At 42.1% G+C, this 20,680-nt stretch overlaps 1 protein-coding gene across 2 annotated transcripts in view; it reads right to left on the bottom strand.

Annotated features, from left to right (window-relative positions):
• Nucleotides 1-409: 409 nt before the first annotated feature.
• The window catches only part of LOC119659740 (ABC transporter G family member 4), a 99,865-nt gene continuing 79,594 nt past the window's right edge, over nucleotides 410-20,680 (bottom strand). Inside the window, exons 2-11 of one of the 2 annotated variants that reach the window (XM_038068001.1) lie at nucleotides 8,204-8,333; nucleotides 7,597-7,743; nucleotides 7,253-7,480; nucleotides 3,082-3,212; nucleotides 2,507-3,024; nucleotides 2,057-2,444; nucleotides 1,528-1,997; nucleotides 1,350-1,470; nucleotides 1,012-1,292; nucleotides 410-923 (exon numbers count right to left, since the gene is read on the bottom strand). In XM_038068001.1, coding sequence (XP_037923929.1) covers nucleotides 696-923; nucleotides 1,012-1,292; nucleotides 1,350-1,470; nucleotides 1,528-1,997; nucleotides 2,057-2,444; nucleotides 2,507-3,024; nucleotides 3,082-3,212; nucleotides 7,253-7,480; nucleotides 7,597-7,743; nucleotides 8,204-8,331 — 2,640 coding nt within the window. In that variant the 5' untranslated portion in view covers nucleotides 8,332-8,333 and the 3' untranslated portion in view covers nucleotides 410-695. The remainder of the gene's footprint in view (nucleotides 924-1,011; nucleotides 1,293-1,349; nucleotides 1,471-1,527; nucleotides 1,998-2,056; nucleotides 2,445-2,506; nucleotides 3,025-3,081; nucleotides 3,213-7,252; nucleotides 7,481-7,596; nucleotides 7,744-8,203; nucleotides 8,334-20,680) is intronic. The other variant, XM_038068002.1, reaches the window with a different exon arrangement.

Here is a 20,680-nt window from a genome sequence, read left to right as displayed (position 1 = left end):
CACTAATGGAAGTGATCACAAATTAAAGTCCTGTTTGCGAAATTCTGAATATTAAGTTAGATATAAGCGTTTAAAGGGTTTGCCAAGATTCCCCGAAATTTCAACAATTTTCCTGTGCCCAAACCCCGTATATACCGTTTTGCAGGCAGACCCTGCCCCGATAGTAGTGGTCTCGAATTTTGCTCCTCACAATAAATCCACCACTGAAGAGAACAGAATTAGAGGGATGGTTAGGCATTTGGTCAAGATTTTTGATAGGGAGATAATTAAATGTAGATACATAGACGGAGCTGAATTTTTCAAGCAGTTGAAGTGGAAAGGTAGTTTCTTCCAGCTCTCAAGGGATGATTAAGGCTTTATCCCATGTAAAGGGTTGCTGTCGAACAGCGCGAAATGGAAACAAAGTATGTGTTTGTATTGCTGCAACAGTTAGTTCCTTTATTTTTCATTTACATCTTAATAATATGTTTAACAAAATAATGCACGTTTGATTAGAGCACGATATAAAAATAATAGCTACCATTTCATTACGGGTTTAATATGTAAATCTATACTTTGTACGTACGTATATCTATTAATTACGATTTTATTTTACAATGAATGTGAATTATTTAAAAACAGCTACCTAACGATGTCGTGTGGATATACTAATGTAATAGCGCCATCATGAGGGAATATATAGATTGTTGAGTTACTTAAGATTTCTTCTCCTTCTTGAAGATCCTCCGACAGTTAAATACGAAGACAATGAATGTTAACATGAAGAGGATAACTGCTCCTAAAACTAAAGCTATTACTGAACTCTCGACCATATCATGCGTATCGAGAATGTGATCTTGTGGAAGAAGCTTAAAGTCGGCCAGTACCAGGGTCCCATTCGGAACGGGGCATGGTTGCTGAACAATGATCTCATAGCGCTGTATCTGCAATTCAATTAATGAGCGTGAATTTGATGCATTTTGAATTGCGCTAATTTTAATTTTCATATTCGAAACAAAGACCAATGAATACCTGCTTATTTCTGCACGGTTGAATTGATGCAGCCTTGGCTAGAGTTTCGTTGCTGAACTCATCTGCAACAAGAACCGGTAGTAGCCATTTCTCCGGTGATATGATTTGTGACCATGACCAGTATCTGGACAAATCACGCGGATGCACTGTGTAACCTCCGACCGTCAGTAGACCAATTGATGCTAATGTTGCGAATACTGTTGATGATATCTTCGTCGGCATGAAATTCGTGCTGAACAAAGTCAAGGTCTGTATGACAGTTAGGTAGAGGAGCATGTACCCTGGGATGAAATTTAATTAGAATTTCTCTCTCCAAGTTTCCGTTGAAGTCAACTCACCCATATACAGGTATATGCCCGTGTCGCTGCTTTTTGTGTAAGAATAAAGGCCAGCCATACTATGTGCAGGAAGTAAGTACGCCAACCATATACACAGGCTAGGGAACAGTCCCAACAAACACTATAAAAGAATGATATTAGATAATGTGCTAAAAATATGCAACCAAATATTCCTCACCTGAATGCAAATGTACAGATATCGCGAATACAACCCCAGCCGAATATCTCGTTCCGCATACTTCCTATCTTCATAGACATCACGAATTGTCAACATTAGAAGTGGCCAGTATGCAATCGCCATGATGCAATGGTGATAGCCTAACCTATCGTTAAAATTAAGTTGTGGATCTGACGCCGGCACATCCCAAAATATACATCCAATAAATAACGAAAGCACAGCTGCTGCGATTAGCTTACTGATCCACGACAGCAACGATCCCGGCTGCTTGTACACTATGAACCTCTTGAACAAAGCACCAATTTGGCCGAAGAATCCAGCCCGCATTGTGAACGCCGGTAAGTTGGCTGGCGGTGCGGCCATAGGTGGTTCGGAGCTTATTTGGTCCCACGATGTTGCCAATGATTCAATTCGAGCCGAGGATTCCAGCATAGCGGCCGCCGAAAGATCATCCAAAGTAACAAGATCCACTAAAGGAGGATCATGATCAATTGACTCACTTCGAAGAGGAAGGATTTTATCTACTTACGGTAATAATCTGCTGGATTTTTGAATGGCGGACATGGATATCCCAAAGAGCCCATATGTCGCGGCAGGTCTGCTCTACTTCCTGAAAATACTGTTCTGCCGCCTGAAAGCAATAGCACGGATGTGCACATGGATAAGATTTCGAAAGTGGGTGGCTGTAAGGTCATGATGACTATTCGTCCACTGCTCGCCCATTGCCTTAAGTATTCGACTAAGAAAAATGTATCGAAAATATCCATTTTACTTGTGACTTGATCGAGTATCAAGATTGTGGCTTGAGTCAGTAGCTGACATGCTACGCTAAGTCTTTGTTTCTCTGAGTAGGTCAAACGCGAAACGTTTGCAGTTCTTACGGCTGTTAAGCCCAGGTCTTCTATTAACATGTTTATCTGTGAAGGGGAATTGGTGGCACTAAGATTAATTGGGGATGTCAGTTGAAAAAGGACCTTACCCTCTCCTTTAAATCGCTAGTGTCGTACGGCCCACGTAAGGATGCATGGAAATTGAGAGTACTTTGCACGCTCATTCGCAGATCTAAGGATGAATTTTCTAGCGCCGGGACGAATCCGCACAGCTCCTTCAGACCAAATTTGTTGATCTGCTGGCCATTGACTAATATCTCGCCGCCAATTCTGTTAGTCAAGCCGGCCAGGCATTCAGTTAGAGCTGTTCCTTCTCTATGTGATGTAGCCATAATGGCGAACAAATCTCCTGCTTTCGCTTGAAGTGATACACCCCTAAGGGTTGGACTCACATCTAAACAATGCACTTGAATATTTGGATAAATTAAACCACCACTCGATTGACGTCGATTTGCGGTTAATTCTGTTTCTGCCCGACCACGCGAGCTGGCATAAATACGTGATTCATAGTCGTAACCAATGTCGGTACCAAGGAGATCAGCTTCACTGTGTGATCGATGACCGTAGTGTTTTCCATTTGGCACATGATGATGATTTACATGAGTTCCTGGAAGAAAGAATTTGGTAAAGGTGCAAAGTGAAAGGTTGGGGGTTGGGGTAAAACCTGCTATGCTTGCTCGACTGTTAGCTTGTCGTAATGCAGAAAGTGGAATGTTTCCATGCGCTGCTCTCGAACTTGGTCGAGATCCACCAATTCCTACAATGGCTCGAAAATCGGATTCGCTTCGGTATTTTCTGAAAGGTAGAGTATAATTTTTATGAAGCCATAATAATAGAAAAATACTTAATCTAAACTTTAACTGTTAGCCTTGGTCGTGGCAATATGCAGCGAAAAATAGAAAAAATGTATGGTGGCGGAAAGGGGGTACAACTCCCTCGATGATTACCTACCTTGTCGTGGTGAGGAAGCTCAGTAAGGAGAATCCTCTAGGAAACGAGAGGTAACACCTGAAGCCAAGCGGTAGTCAAAACCCCAAATCGAGATGTGACTACCGTGCCGAGGGCTGAATAGTCAAAATGGTAAAGGTGTGGCCAAAAACGGTGAACTCTGGGTACCAGATGACCCCCAGTTTCAACTACGAAAACGGGGCTCTGCCGAGATCCACACGATTACCAACTATTACGAATGTAGAAGAATCGTGGAACCAAATTAACTACATGATCCAAAGAGCTGCCTCTGCAACCCTACGGGTTGATAGATCCTTAGGTGAGGAAGTTACAATATTGACGCAATAAAAAATTTACGGAAAGCATACGGTGGCACGCAAACGGCAATCATTAGCTTGCCAGCTGCCTGGGTTAACAAGTTGCTAGATGCTGGCAAAGCGAAGGTCTGTAGAACTCGGGAGAAAATATCTCCGGCTCATATTTCTGGAAGCTTTTTCTTCAGTGGACATAATTATGGCTAATATCGGAAGTACCTATACCTTTCGAAAAGACAGGATATGTTCAGTGGTAGATATTACCTTCGTAAGGAGTGAATTAATGAGGGACCTTACCTAGCGAGCTAGTGAACACTACATGCCTAAAGACCATCAAGCTATACTGTTTAGTGTGGTGGAGAACAGGAGAACGGAGCATCCAAAAGACATAAAGTCATACCGGACGAAGCAGTGGAGTTCAAAGATGTTTGACGTGGAAATGTTCACTAAGTTATTAGGAATAGTTATTAGGACGAAATCAAACGACTAGGTACCATATGCTTGCAAGTGAGTAGACATTACCAACGCACAAAGGATGAGCAGGAAATTGCAGAGGAAACTCTGCGAAGAGGCCGACATTAACCCGTGAGGAGGAGCCTATAGAGCGGTAATGGGTAAGTTGAAAGTAGGCAGGGCCCCGCAGATAAATTGCCCATTTTTATTGGGAAGAATAGTGACCACTCTATTCCCACAGCAAAGCAAATGCACTATTGCCGTCGAAAGAGAGCATCCCACAAAGGATATCCCAAGTATAATAGAGGATGAGCTTGGCTTACCGCATTGCCTGCGAAAATATAAATGCAAAAAAGGCCCCGGACTGGATGGAATACCGAATATGACTTTAAAGACGGCGATAAAAGCAAGACCGGAGTGGTTCGTTTATACTTTTAATTCCTGCTTGAAAGAGGGCACCTTCCCGACTCAGTGGAAAAGGCAAATGCTGATGCTGTAACCAAAGAGTGGTAAACAACCTGGAGAGCCATCGTCCCATTTGTTTGCTGGACAGTATAAGAAAGTTGCTGAAGCTTATTATAGGCAACAGGCTGCTCTCCATTTGTAGAAGAAACAGGAGACATGTTCACACAACAATATGGTTTTCGCGCCGGCCGACCTACAATGGATACTATAAACGCAGTAGTCAATCCGGCAGAGAAATCAACTGCGATACAAGGTTGCAGGGTGGTACTAATAAATGCTATGCCATCATCACCCTCGACGCTGCAATGACAGCATATAATAAAATCCTTAAGCCAGCTGAATGTCCCCTCATATATTCAACTAATCATCAGGAAATATTTCGTGGATAGAAAGCTCCTCTACAATTCCCAGTCATGAGCATTAGACTTCCGTGATAAGCTACCTCTATCGGCTATGCAGACGACATTGCAATTTTTGTAGCAGACAAACACCTGGAGGATGTTATCTGGGCATGTGAAACATCGGTTGGTTGGCTGATCAAGGATTGGTTGGTATCACATGGATTAGAGAGGCTGTACTGATCAGCAGCCGTAAACTGAAAGAAACTCCACTGTTTCGTGTGGGGCAGCATATGATTGAGTTCAAGCCTTTCATCAAATACCTCGGCGTTATGCTGGATCATCGATTAACCTTGGAGAAACAATTGAACTATGCGGGCGAGAAAGCAGGAAAAGCTGTAACTGCGTTAACTAGCATGATGCCCAATATTGGAGGATTCAAACCACCGATAAGGCTGCTACTAGCCAGGGTGTGGTCATCCAGTTTTCTGCATACAGCACTCGTTTGGACAAAAGCCCTTAATGTTCAGGCATATAGGAGAAAATTATCTTCAGTATATCGTCTGAGCGCGTTAAGGGTCGCTAACCCATTCCGAACAACTTCAGACGAAGCACTTTTTGTAGTCGCGGGAATAGTGCCCATTTATATTTTCGCTGAGGAGATCCGAACACTATATAATTGTAAACCACGTAGTGACCACAATGCCGAAGATCGACGACAAGAAAAAAGAGAACATTTCGATAATTCTCATAAGGGGCCGTACAGGCTAATTCCAAATATTTAGTGGTGGATTACGCACAGACATGAAGATGTCCACTATCACTTGACCCAATTTCTAAGTGGATATAATAGATACGGCAGATATATTCATTGTTTTGGACATGACGATTCTCCCTTATGTTCTGGGTGCATAAACGAATACGAGGATCCGGAGCACATACTCCTCATACGTCCGAGATTTGCAAATTATAGGGAACAGCTTCAACTTCTTTTACAAGTGGAAGCGATCATTCCGCAAATGCTCTAATCCCAGGAAATGTGGAATGCAATTAGTGTCACCATAAGCTGTATTCGGGAGGATCTTCGAAGGTTAGAGTGCTTACGAAAAAACAGCAGGGAGCGAACAATTCTCACCGTAGGAGTAAGCCGATAGGGCTTTAACCAAGCCCTCGATGTAATGTTTTACATAAAGCCTTAAAAATGGACATAGGAAAAGAAAGTTAACAATATAGAAAACATTTATACGGCCGATCTTTTATGGCAGTAAGGCATGCACAATTAACCAGAATCAGGGAAAGGGTCCAAGGAAGAAGGGCAATATATGATGAAAGAAAAAGAGACGTATATCTCTTACAGAGTGAACTAGTAGCCATCGCGCAAATTAAGATTCGGAACCTTCAGGGAGCATGCCATATATAGTACATGGATGACAGCAAAATTCCGACCCTGATGGCCATCTAGAAAACTCCACAACAGACGTGTAGGTGAGCTCCGTGGACTGCGCAGGCCACATGCTGATTTATTTCACAAATCGAATGATACGCTTGCTCGACGGAGAAGAATGAAGGTAATAAATTCAGGAGACCAAGGAATGACTTTTTGAACTATAGTGCAACAGAGGAAGGTAGATGAGGGTGATTAGATTCTGATGCGATTGTTGAGGGGGTAGGTATCTCGCTGATCTGGTTTCGAATCCCAGTCATCATGGATGTCTATGTTTGCTTAAGTTTGTCTCGCTGCTATAAGGTTATTCCTTGCACTGAATGAGGGAATAAAAAATTTTGACCAAAATTGGTTACTAGGGTATATACCCTTTATGCTGTCCTGACGAGGGTTTGTAACCTTAATGGATTACTACCTTTCGAGCGCGTTTGAAAAGGACACAACTAAATCTTTGGTGTCATTAAAGACCATCGCAGGATTAGCATACGCTGACGTTGATTAAGGAAGAAACCTTTAATTCGTCTGCATTCAGCTGGTATATCCTGTAAATGAACAGCACTTAATCTATACACCGCACAGGAGTGGAGATAACATCCAAACTAAATGAGATTCAATATCCCCAGATATACCTTTTGGTTATACAATACTTAGTGACATTTGACGAAAGGCTATTTACCAATCACTTCAACCAGTAACTGATCTAGCGAAACACATCCGGTTACATGAGCAGAGTTTTCGGGAAAACCTCAAGCACTAAAATCAACATCCTCCTTCAAAAAACAGCCCCAACACAAACACGTTCACTGACAACTAAGATCCTTCTGACTATTTTAAATCTAAAAAATACAAATTAAAACACTGGTAAAAACCTACCTTAAATGTTGTGGTGCTCTACTTGGTGTCTCATTATCGCTGCTGTCATAACCCGATGAACCTGCTCCATGTCCAGTACTATCTCGAAATCCTCGATTAATCCTACCTCGTCCTGGTCCGCCAGGTCCTGGACCGGGTCTGTGAGATCGTTGTGACCCAGCATTTGGTGGAAACACTCGTGGCAGACCGAATTTAAGGTAGGCATACATGTTAGAACCTAACGGTGACCTTAAAAACAAACATACGTTGAACAGAGATTTGAGATTTGAATTTTAATCAGCTTCCCTTTGTCATGGCAGACATAGGTGCAACAGAGTCGTTACCGTTTTTTTTGTGGTACTTACTTTGGTCCATATCGTGGATGATTCAGTATCGACTGAACTGTTGTATCTCGCAATTGAAAATTTCCATATGGCAACGGTGATTTGTCGGATGATCCAAGCGCCGAATCGGTGAAATCAGAATTGAGGTTTTGTCTGAAATGTGTGGATCAATAGCCATAGGTTTTGTAAGTATCAAGTGTAGTGTGCTGGTGCAGGGGAGTATGTGATGGTATGAATGCGTATGTAAAATGGAAAAAAAAGAGACTGTAATATGCTCAGACCAAATCAACTCGAACCACAAATCGAGCCCAATCAAATTGATTGAGTATGACTGCATGAATGCATTTCCATCAACAATTTTCCTCTTTGTTGGGTATTTTCTTTTACACATTTTAGGAATGAGAAAATTTCACACTAGACTGAGTACGCGTTCCATTACAATGTAAAGTTTGTGGCGTATTGTTTGGTATGCAATCAACCGGAATTACGATTACCGGAACTGAACTAGGTGAATTTGATTTTTGTGTGCATGTTCAGATACTTTATTTATGCGTATTATAGGGGTATGTATGTGGGTATGTGAGTTACTTGGCATGCATTTATGAAATGTTATTTTTGTGGGGCTTACCTGTAAATAGACCACGCGTGAAGGTCTTCAGATGCGGCTGGTGGAATTGGTGTATTGGGACCATGTGGAATTGAGTATCTTCGTTCTTCGCGTGACATTTTTCGTGATGAGAGGTGATTCAGTTCCATAACTGCAAACATAAAATTTACAAATTAAAGTAAGTGAAGTGTGAAAAATTCTCAAGTATAAATACTTTTATATGAAAAATCTAATTATAGTGTCTGCAGAAAAGTGGAACGGGGCATCCAGCAGAGGCAACTCTTTTGGCGCTGTCTCACCTCTGCTCAGGGAGCAGCGTGACCAGGAAATGAAACCGCCGGATGCCCCTCGGTCCCAAAAGAAAAAAGTATCTGCTTTTCCATCAAATGAATTCTGGAATTGCAATAAATTTAATAGCACAGAAATTAATGCAACATGAATTCGACTAGATACTCCATCTTTTTAGATTAAAATTAAAAATTCTCCATGAAACAGTAAATTTTACACAGACAAATGACGGGATCATTGTCTTTATGCTTAGTCAAAGTTGATAGACTGCTCAATCAATAGTGCCGATTCCGGTAAAAAAATCGTAATTTATTCAAAAAATCAGAAAGCAGATATCATCTTGTATAATAAAAGTGCAGATTACTTTATTTTGTAATAAATAAATTTTATCTATTCTAGTCATCTCTCCAAATGTAGGTGAACCCCATTCGGAAGTGAACACTTGTTACCAATGAAGAAGTCCAGGCATTTCAAATCTTTTGAAAAGAGTATCTAATAGATAAATTTTTAATTATAATTAACTTCCATTTTATTGTTCCGCTATTGCAAAATTGAGTGATAATTTAAATTATTTTAAACGAGAATCTGAAAATTCTGGTTTGGAAGCAACGAGTAAGGTCAATATGATGAATTACTTTCGTTGATTTTATTTTGAAAAGATTCATGTAAATTTATTTTAATGTTCTAATCCTGTTTTTCAGGTTTCGTCACTATGAACTCTCGAAAATATTCAAATGTGTTACATGCGAAACTTGTTTTTTGGAATGCTGACTATTTTTCGTAATTATTATAGCTGAAATTGACGTTAAGGCACTTTTGGGAAGATAATAATTGGGACAATTTCTTAATTAATTTAATAATGGAAACGTTATTCGATATCAATAGAGCAGATTATTTATATTGACCATGGAAACTGCGAACTTCTTCGAACATCGGTCGACGAGTACGGTGGACTCTGTAGAGATACCAGTAAAGATTCTCCAAACATGGATGGTATCAATACGTTAACAAATTATCCTGACCCAGACAAAACTCATCATCATCAAAGGCGCAACAACCGGTATCCGGTCTAGGCCTACCTTAATAAGGAACTCCAGACATCCTGCTTTTGCGTCGAGATCCTCCAATTCGATATCCCTAAAAACTGTCTGGCATCCTGGCCTACGCCATCGCTCCAAGTCTGCACACTAAATATTAGTATCCTCACTGCAACTCGAAGGAGCCTGGGAGGTTGAAAGAGGCTTTCGAAAGAGGGCCACCGATACCAGCACTCTTCGAACAAACCAAGAAGACGTGATGGTAAGAGCTGCGGCACAGAAGGCGAATGCGTAAAAGTGGCTATAAACACCTGTACTTTGGTAACCCATGTGGTGTTCGCATTACCATCTTCTGGGTGGCAACTGTACTGAACTCCACCATAAACGGTCTGAAGCCTGTTTGAGAAAGGAAGAGAGACCAGTCACTACAGTCCGAATGGCCGTGTAATACCTCGCGGGTGAGATTACGATACAAAAAGAAGAACATTGCAATAGTTTATTATTCCAAACCAACGGAGAATTTTGATGCAAAGGCGAAAGACAACCCAAAGCAGTCCAGGAGAGGCTTCCACGACGGCGCGATTGTAGGTACAGGGTGGGGGGGTGCAACGTGAGCCTATCAATCTCGTTGCTCTGGGTTTGAATTCCACTCGTCATGCGTGTCTGTGTTCGTCTTATGTTTGTCTTGCTGCTGGGAACTTATCACTTGCACAGCGTTAAGCGTGATGATAATTAAACTCAAGAACAATCTGACGGTGATGATGCTCTACACTCCACCAAGGAGTGAATAGGAAACACCAAAGTGGGTTTTAATAAATACTTTTCTCGGACATGTAATGGGGAAACACAGTCATTGGCATCGTATTGAAAATGGTGAGAGATTTTCAACTTATCGTAATCGGCCGCACACCTTCGAGCACAGAGTCCGTCATAAGGTTATCTGGTTTTTTTTAACCAGGTCTACCACATTATGATCAGCAGTAGACTTAAGAGTTATCTTCTGAAAGTGTGATACAAAAAAAACTCTAGCACCGACCTCTTCACTTGATGATCGCTTACATATTGCATCCGTCTCTTTTTGCAGAAGCGGGAACTTTAACTCTTCAAGCTAAACATGTACCACTTTTGTAACCCAGCTGTGGTTTGAAATGAGGAAAACTATCTTGCTGAGCGGATGGAGGATAACTTAAACGCCTCGGGATACCATCAAAGAGAGAGAGAGAGAGGTTGGTAGTTAAGTTTCAAAGGGACGCCATAAGATCTGGGCGGCAGCCGGAACATGGAGGTGGAACAAGGGGTTTATGAAACCGAAGGTTCTATATTGTAGTGTACTCCACGTCGTGAAAAATGAAATGTATTATCTTGCTGGTCAGAGAGACAGAAGGTACTTTAAATAATAATAATTTCATTACCTTATACGACACCATAAAAGAATATGCAAGGACTTGATTAAGAGGCGGAGGGAATATTCCACCCCAATTCTCAACCGTACAAAATCTGGTTGATAAAATGACTAGTTACTATAACATGCGGATATAGTATGATCCCCTAAACAAAATAAAATCTACTTAACTATTAACACACTACAGCTGGGCAGGGCGGTCTTGCCGAAAGAAGCCGTGTAGCTCCTGCATCTCTGGAACGCTGTGATTTCTTCTCGCCTGTAAATTCTCGGATGTTTCACAATTAATTGAACACCGAAACGAATTGGAAAAAAGCCTTCATTCTCGACAGTTTGAAGTACATTCTCGGGAGCACGGTGAAGATAATCACTGAAATTATCTTATAGTGTATCAAGGGAACGTCTCGAAAACTTGTTCTATAAAGAGCAGGCTGGTCTACGCTCTGGGTCCTCCCACATTGACCACATCAATGCCTCTTAGGTCACCTTGGAGCGCTATGCGAAGTGTAAATCTCCGCTTCACCTAATCCCCACTAATTTTGAGAAGACTTTAGACCTTGTGCTCATGAAACGTATTTTCCTTTCTTATTATCAGCAACGTTCTTCACACTGGTTTGTCCGGAGGACGAGGAGGACTTCAATGGACCATGTCATTTCCTTAAATGCCTCGCCTACGCTTAAATTTGACGACTGCGCACAGATTTGTTCTTTTACTGAGTCACTGATCTTTGCCAAATGGCTCTGGATTTGGGAAAGGAGGCAACTAGAGTCGGACTGATAAACATCGACAAAAGCAAGATTCTCAGTCTCATGGGCCTTTGCACTCTTGTTATCTGCATTAACTTGCAGAAAACCGAAGACATAGATCTTTTAATTACCTTGGTGACGTTGTTTCTACCGAACGTGTCACCAAGCATGTTTCCCGACACATTAAAAGCGCTATACTTGCCTTTGCGATTTTGTCTAAAATCTAGAAATAGAGATAACTCGACACCAATTTCAAGGTGGGGCTGCAGACGCCCATGTTCTGCCTGCGTTATTATATGGCGCCACATGGAAAGTAGCCACGACTGAAAGTTCCAAGCTTTCTATAGCACCTTTTTCTCCCACGTCATTTAAGTACTCTGATCTGACTCAATTTCGAACGAAGAATTCCGACGAATGGAAGGGCGTAGAAATACAATCGAAAAACAGTGTGCGCTTCTCGAGAAAATTTGAAGGGTGGTGAAACAGATTCCGAAAAGCTGACAACGACGGCGCATAGTTGTCTATGTTCTATGGTCCCTTTTAAGGATAATGTCAACCACAAATAACTCTTGGGCAATATTTTTGTTTGTAAGGCTACAGCAGGAAATCTTAAAAAGATAGAATTCGCACTCACTGAAACCACCTTATTCCGCTCTTATTCTTGTCCGGCCAACATGAAGTATTAATTTATGAGAGGACTCTGATCAGGACCAGCACAATTTTGGAGTTCCTTTCGGCTATCACGGCATTTGCCGTAATCCAATTTGCCTTGACTTCGACATTGAAGTCAATTGACCTTGACTTCTACATTGAAGCCGTTGGTAAACATTTTTCTTCCTTCCATGAACCTCAGAAAATAGAACATAATACGTTTCGGGACCTTAGGTCGGAAAATTGGTCCAATCCGATGCAAGCACTTCCTGCAATTACTGCGTCCTGCAGGGAGTTCTGTTAGTTGATAATTCGTAGTATTTAGGATCAGGATATGAATCCAACAACACATTTCAGAATCATCCTACTCTCTTAGCGCTACCTTACAAATCCGTAGTCACCTGGGCCCTGAATTTGCTTCCTTGTGAGAGACAGTGGGCAATGACCCTAAATTCCTCACCCTATGCTTCTATATGTACTTCATACTCTTAACGAGATTGGCTCATATGCTGAATTAACCATCCCTTTAACAGTACTCACATATAGCACCTCTCTAATAAGGGGGGGGGAGGTACTGTACTTTATTCTCCGATATTAATCATCATCCTAGCATATGCCGAGTACCCATTGAAAGTCAGTATCGATCATTACCCCAGACATTCAGAGACTTTGAAACGTCTAGATGTTCACCATCATAGATGATACCAGTCCTGTTTCTCCTTGCGATTGGCAATGAAAACGCTTCCGTCTTTTCGACCGCCAGGTCTAGCTTCACCATTCATAATCATCACTTGATAGCATGGACGATTTCACCTGAACATAGTTTCACGTCCTCGGAGGTTTTGCGGTTGCATACAACCACCACTACGTTCTCTGCAAAACCAATCAACTTTGTCCCTTTTGGCATGCGAACACCAAGCACATGACGTTCCATATCCACCTCCCCTTTGTCACAACTTCTCGACCCGTTGTCCTTACTTTCTCTACGGAGAAATAACTTTCGATTAACAGAGCATTTAGTCGAATTCAAGGCAATTTTGGCATCCAGCGTTACCACCTCGCAGCATTTACCAACGGACATCGGCTCCTGAGTACTGAGCCCAACCATAAAATTAGCTCACCGAAGTCCATATTGATGCTCTGACAAACTATTTTCAAGCACGATTAATCATTAATTGTATATCATCCCCTTTTATTGGAGTGGTTTTCCTTATGATGCTAGATAGGGCAATTTGAAGAAGGACCGCTAGGTGGTATTGCACGGAGCAGGAAGGGAGTGTTTCCAATGGATGATTTAAATATGCTTCTGAATCACTTCCACCTACTAATAGCCAAATTAAGAGTCTTTTTAGCAATCCCATCCAGTCCCGTCTGCAGATTCTTTAAATTAATCCTCAGAAGCACTCGGCAGGAACCTATAAGACGCTCTGTCACTGACAACCTATTGAACCGATTTGCTGAGATCCCCTATTTTTCTTTTTAGAAAAATGGATTATAATTATTTTCGATGAGAGCCGTGAGGTAGGTCAGTTGCGGCGATTCTTACCAAATTCGGTAGGCGGTTTGAATTAGCATTATTTATTTATATTTTTAGTAATTCCATTTGCTACTTCATATAGCTTTCGGCTTCCTTCTTGCTCTTCGGCAAAACCTCCTTGCTCGCAAACGCGATGATTTGAACAGTGAGGTTTCCTGGTTCCACCACTTCTGTTGCGATACAACCACCGTCGAAACATTTTAGCACTTTCATTATACGCTGACACATTTGACCCACCATTTTCATTGCTGTTCATTTCGGGCCCTTCTTCAAAGGCTGCAAAGATAGTGAAATAGACACCTCAACTATCTCGGCCTTTTACTACTATTAGTGCGCCTTCGGCTGTCGCTTCCTTCGCTTCCAATGTCAATGCTGATCACTGTGCCGACTTTACGAACGCCATTGTTTTTTATATAGCTTCTCAGTCATCATAGTCAAAAATTTGACTCTAGAATGGTTTCTGAAAACAATGATTTTGGTGTTGAACTTATTGGTTGCCTCAAGTATATAAAGGAAAAGAGAGATCATCTTTACAGTGGGGGCAGACCCGGCATATTTATGCATATGTCGGATATTTCGGGAACTAACTGCTTCCTCAGCGCTTATTCAAACAAGTCCTGAGGTGCACAAGGAAAAAGCTAAATCCTGAACAACTGCCCCGTCCCCTGTGCAATATGCCTATCGCTATAGGATTATTTAATAAACGTCGATGTCGACTATGGTTAAGCTCGAGGGCGTGGCTATCCATAAAACCAAACCAAGAGGAAAGTTGGCATAATCGTATGTGAGGTAGGAAAACAAAAACCAGTTCTGGCTTTTCCAATCAATGCGCCAAGTCGAGGCGGTCAACACAATAACGACGGCAATATCTTTTAGGACCATTTTGCGTTATTTTAGATTCTGACCAAGTGAGGTATCTGCGCTGGAAACGTGACAGATGACAAGTACCTGAAGACTAACAAAGAGAGCGCTCAAAGAAAGCAGCTATAACTGAGTGAGAATTTCTAAATCTTGCTTCGTAACTCTTCCCAAGATTCCTCCATGGTGTAGCCAGCAATGGAATCGTCGCCACTAATTAATGAGTGACGTATCCAATGCCACTTCTGCTTTCCGGTCACAATGCCACAGGGGAGAGTGGCATGTGGAAGGGCTGGAAGTTTGTAGTGACAGTGGTGGTCACTTTCAGTAACAGTAACGCAGAAATAACACTGCCACAGGGCAGTCTCAACAGACTCAGTACATAAAGGAAGTTAATTATTGATGAGGTGCGAAGGCGAAAATGCATAGAACACCACAAGACTTTAGAATCTATTATTATTTATGAGTTTGTGTCCATCTTAGATATCTATCTTTACCATAACTTGGAATGGGTTCTATTCTTTTAAAAATTGTCCAGTTGACCTTCATAACAACAAAAAAACAGTAACGCTCATACTGCAATTCCCTTCCTCAGTGCAACTGCTACTGCTTTTTTGTTGAAACTGAGCTACAAGCAATCGGGAAACCAAAAATGATCCCTTTTCCGATTCAGGTTATCGATTAGACACCCTTACTTATAAATGTTCATCACTTTCATTTCTTTTAGATTTCTCCAATACCGCATGCCTTCAACGTATACTCACTTGAAACAGATCGTACTGTATCTGACCAATAACCCGCTGATAATCCGCTAAATTCGATAAAAAAACGCCTTAAAAAGTAAACAGAACATGAAATTAAAATCCGCAACGATTAATCGTCCAGGCGGAGTGTATGATTGAGTTCATGCGATTTCAAAAGGGGGCCAAATTTTGAGAAGATACCTATCCATCTCGAGCGTGTGCTGTGTAGGCGAATTCAGCAGTTTGGATACAATCAAATTGAAGAATCACCAATTGCACGGTGAATGCACACGTGTACGACTCGTATCTCCTGAACAAGAAGAAATTACTGCTTTAATTATATTCTGAACTCTCAATCTGTTGTTCACCTGATACAATGATTATCGTACATAAAAATCGTTGATTGATTGATTTGGAGTATCACAGTTAAAAGAGTGAAAGTGGAAAAGTTACTCTCATTCGCGTATCCAGTATCTATCCAGCAAGCAAGGCTGCATATGTTGTGCATTTATTCTGATCCAACTCGTGCTGAAATTCAGTGAAATGCGCAACCTTAGCCATGGTTCGAGGTAGAAGTAAAATAGGCTTCAAAATAAGAAATGGCAAAAAATAGACCAATTTGTTAGTTGGCTTTGAGGTGCTGATGGAAGCAACAACGTGCAACATCGCCTTCGGGTTAATACACCGTAAGCGTGCTACATAGGCAGAGATGAAAATCTAATCAATTAGATATCTATTGTTACAGATTTGGACCATCTTTTCTTCGACATTTTCTATTTTGCAGATTTATTGAGTCATTTCAGATCAGAGCTAGATGAATGGGCTTAGAGATGTTGTGTTAATTGTATGGGAAGTATCTAACTTATTGTAGCCCGATGTGAATCAGAAACGTGACCACCCTCAAATTGAGGGTGAATAGCCTTTTGGGTGATTTGCGTTATAATCAGTTATCTTCGCACTTAATGGATGGACTTACCTTTTCTTAAATGCATTTATCTAAAAATTTAATTTGGCAACTAAGAGAATGTGTAATTTTTTATCATTTCAACTGATTGGGAATTAATGGAGTTAATTTTCCTCTAAAAGTTTTCCCATTAAAAATGCTACCCCAGCCTATTGTTCTTTGCTATTAAGCTGTCATTTTTGAAAAATTTTACTTATACTCCCAAAAAACAGAAAAATTGCAAAGTAAGATGCGTATTCCCAGAGGCGACAAACGGGTTCAACGCACCACAGTGGTGATATATAGTATACATAGTAAAGAGTACAATTGCCTGGGGAAATTTGCGAAATTAAAGAAACATCCACGATTAAAGTTGATTGATTGAAAAGACTATTCATGTTGATGTTTTGAGATATTTGAAAACTTGAAGAGAATGCATTTATTTATCTTTAAACCAAATAGCAACAACAGAAACAGTAAATTTGAGAAAAGAATAATACTGGAATGTAGGAAGTAATGCCACTTATAATTTTAACAGGGGAGGATACTGTTCCTTGGCTTGAAGGAGGCAATCACTTGCGACGCAAACTCAAAAGAGGGTCATATCAAGCAACAAGTTGCAAGCAGTTCAAGCTAACTCCCTTCAACTCTCTTTGATCAATCTATGTTTTGTCAGCTGCAAGGAAAGTAGTAGTAGAAGAAGTAGAAAGCACGTAATCTAAATGCTAAGACTTTTGAAATTTTGAAAATATCAAGGAGGACGCAATGCTTTGTGGATTGGGGATGTACGGAACGACTATTGACGATAGGGAGGAAGGATCTATCTCAAAAAAATATAAATTTAAAATTCAACCCTTACTTAACGACGACTCAAGTGTCCGGTTGGCATGCGCTCGTTTGCCTCTGCACTAGCCAGGCTCGAAAATGTGAACATGATCCTTTATTTATTTAACAAAGTCTTGGGATCAGAGAATGGAAATAGATTTCTAGCTCCGCGAAGAGTACGCTTAAAATATCTGCACTGTGTAAATTATAGGGCCGAGGACGACAGGTGATCTCGTTAGATTCGAAGCAGTCCTTTAGACTGGGAGAAAGTCTGAAAAATATGCATAAATCCAGATAGATTCTACACAATTGCAGTGAGGTGAGGTTCAGTGAGATAGCTAGTCCATACGAGGAGAGTTTTTTCTTTCAAACAAAAGGGAACGGAGTAATATTTGTTGAACCTTCTCCAAGGCGAAACAATTACAGTTACCATGACCTTGCTGAAGATCTACATGGATAAGGGCAAACTAATCCAATCTCTGTACCTTCAAACTCCCAACCAACCTTTTCAGCTCCGTATAAACGGAGAGTGCCTGGAAGCACTGGAAAAGGTAGACTATAAAGTACAATTCGGAGCCAGGAATGCAAAGGTGAAAGTTATCCGCTCTGCAAAGCCGGACGATGACCTGAATCCAATCCACGCCACCAACGCCACGCTAGTGGAGAAGATGAGGATCGACGGTCCGAAGAGGACTGACGAACCCCCCACGCAAGCAGATCATACTTAATGTAACGCAAACAAATCTGCAGCACTTGAAGTGTGCCTCGGCTAATTTGCTTGTCTTCCTTCTAAAAGAAGAGGTAGACATCGCACTAATACGGGAGTTTTGGGACGGAGACGACCGACCTATCAAAGCCCTTCAAAGCACACATTACAATATATTCCACAGCACAGGAGACGCTAATCAAAACAGGCCTAGAGCATGTATCTTTCCAATAAGAGCCTGCAACCTTTTCTATGTTCGGTCCTGAGTTCCAACGACTTAGTCGTGGTCAAACTGGAGCAGGCGGGGCAGGGAACATGTATATTTTCTCCGGCTCACATGGATCCAGACCGATCAGAGCCGCCAGAAAGACTACCTACCAACCCACCAAAGCCAACCTGTTGATTGGCTGCGACGCCAATGCAAGGTATACGCTTTGTGGCAGTTCAGAAATCAACGAGAGACGTGAGTTATTTTTCGATTTTATTGTTAATACAAATCAATCGGTATGTAATAGGGGCAGTACACCAACCTTCCATTTCCCCAGCTCGGAGAACTGTGACGGTTGACAGTGGGACAGTGGGATTCTTAGGGTGGAGAACCGGAGAGTGTCTGACCGGAGATCCTTCTTAGACCATAGCAGTATAGATCTCATCGCAGAGGTATGCAAACCCTTCAGAGACCCCAGAAGGATCGACTGGAGCAAGGTCAAGTAATCAAGAACAAACTCTCCGGTACGCCAATGGGCAAAATTGGCGCGAAAGACTAACTAGACTCAAGGGTCGGGGCTCTGATGAAGGCATTCGATACCGTCTTTAAAGCCTTGTGCCCTGCCATATATAGCAAGAAGATAATTAAGATCCCTCTAACCTCAGGAAGCTGACCAGGGAAATTTTCAACATCTGCTTTATACATAAATACTGGCAGCCATACAAGGACTGCCTGAAGAAGTCCAAGCAGACGATCAAGACCGCTAAGAGACGGTCTTGGTTAGACTATTGCCAGAACATTGAACGGGTTGTGCCGTAGCTTGTTCAAATTTACCGGATCTATATCTGTTTAGGATACGTACCACAGTCTTAGAGACGCACACGACTGGTATTCATACCAAGAGCGGGCATGCGCGGCAATGAGTCCGCGAAGTACTTTCAACCATACAGCCTCACCTCTTTCGTATTGAAGATCCTAGAGCGCGTCCTGGACATCCACTTAAGGGCGATTATAGTAAGAACGCCTTTCTCTAAGTTGCAGCATGCCTACCTCAAAGGAAAATTCGAAAAGTACAATAGAAGCTGAATAGGATTCAAAGAACCGCGTGTGGAGGTGCTTCTGGGGCTCAGGGCTCAGCAGTCCTGCCCCGCAGATGCTCCCAATATACTCCTACGTCTCCTTCCCTTACACCTTCACATTAAATATACGCGTAGTGCCGTCAGACTACGTGAGTTCTGATGCTGGACAGCGATGCCCAACGGCCATAGTAACATCCAAGACAAAGTACCTCGGGAAATCTTGGCATTCCCCACGGACTATGCTACACGCAAGCTGAACTTTACGAGAAACTTTGCTGTGAACTTTTCAGCCAGAGCGGAGTGTATGACCGACTGTGTAAGACTATCACACAGTATTCTTCACCGACGGATCAAAGATGATCTGCAAAGTCGGTGCGGGGGTTTTCTCGAATACATACAGTGTTTCGGTAGTGTATTCCAAGCGGAAGTACTGACGATACTAGAAGCCTGTCAATGGCTGAAGTATGATATGAGCCCTAAGCGTAACATAGCTATTCCGACCGACAGCCAAGTGGTCGTTAGTCAGCAACAACCTCCTCCAGGCTGATGAGCGGTGCGCGCTGAACAGTCTGGGCACCACGCTCAAAGTCACCCTTCTCTAGGTTGCCGGTCATAGGAAGATAGAGAGGAATGAGTGAGCTGACGGATTAACTAGGCGGGGCTCTGCTCTTGGTAGTCCTTCGGTGGGTACAGTCGAGGTCTCCATGGCGACTGTCAAAGGCGAAATCTTTTGAGCAGCCGCGGACCTCAGGTGGCAAAGGCTCATCACCGGTGCCAACTCAAAGAGGATTTGGCCAGCTTATAACAAAACCCGATCGCGGGAGCTCCTGTGCCAGGCGCGCAAATGTACAGAAGATTACGGCGGTCTGTTTACTGGGTAGACCGTTCTTTGGGGAACACAGAGAAATTTCTAGCTGCAGGGCATGAGAACTGCTTTATGAATGCTACAGGCTAGCTATGAAGATCTAAGTTGGACTCTCCCTACTCTCATAGCAGCAATCACATTCTTATGAGTTTGTGTCACAACACGGCGCACACGACGGTAATTGTGCTCCTCGGCTACTGATACCTACCTACCTAAACTACCGATGACCAGATCAAGGAGCAGTACTCGATATACTTTTCACGACGGAATTGAAGAGAGTTCAGAACGGTTGGATCAAGACAACATCAGAGGTACTTCTTGGCAAGAGTACAGTCACCACTTTTGTGAATGGGGATGATGAGAGCTTCATTCCACAGGCTGGGAAAGTTGTTCTCTTTGAGCCACTTGTTGGAAGCAATGGAGGGAAGGGAAATGGAATGACCAGTTTTAATCGAAAAGAGGTTAAGAAGACGCTCGTGACCAGGGCCAAAAATGCCGTCCAGCTTCCAAATGAGGTACTCGACAATATGGTAGCTGCATCCACAGGCGGGAGATAAGAAAAGGGAAGAGAGGGAACATAATCTGAGGAAATATAACGCAAGAGTAAAT

This window comes from Hermetia illucens, chromosome 6, assembly GCF_905115235.1.
Source record: "Hermetia illucens chromosome 6, iHerIll2.2.curated.20191125, whole genome shotgun sequence".
Taxonomy (NCBI): Eukaryota; Metazoa; Arthropoda; class Insecta; order Diptera; family Stratiomyidae; genus Hermetia; species Hermetia illucens.
This window is presented reverse-complemented; position numbering and strand designations above follow the sequence as displayed.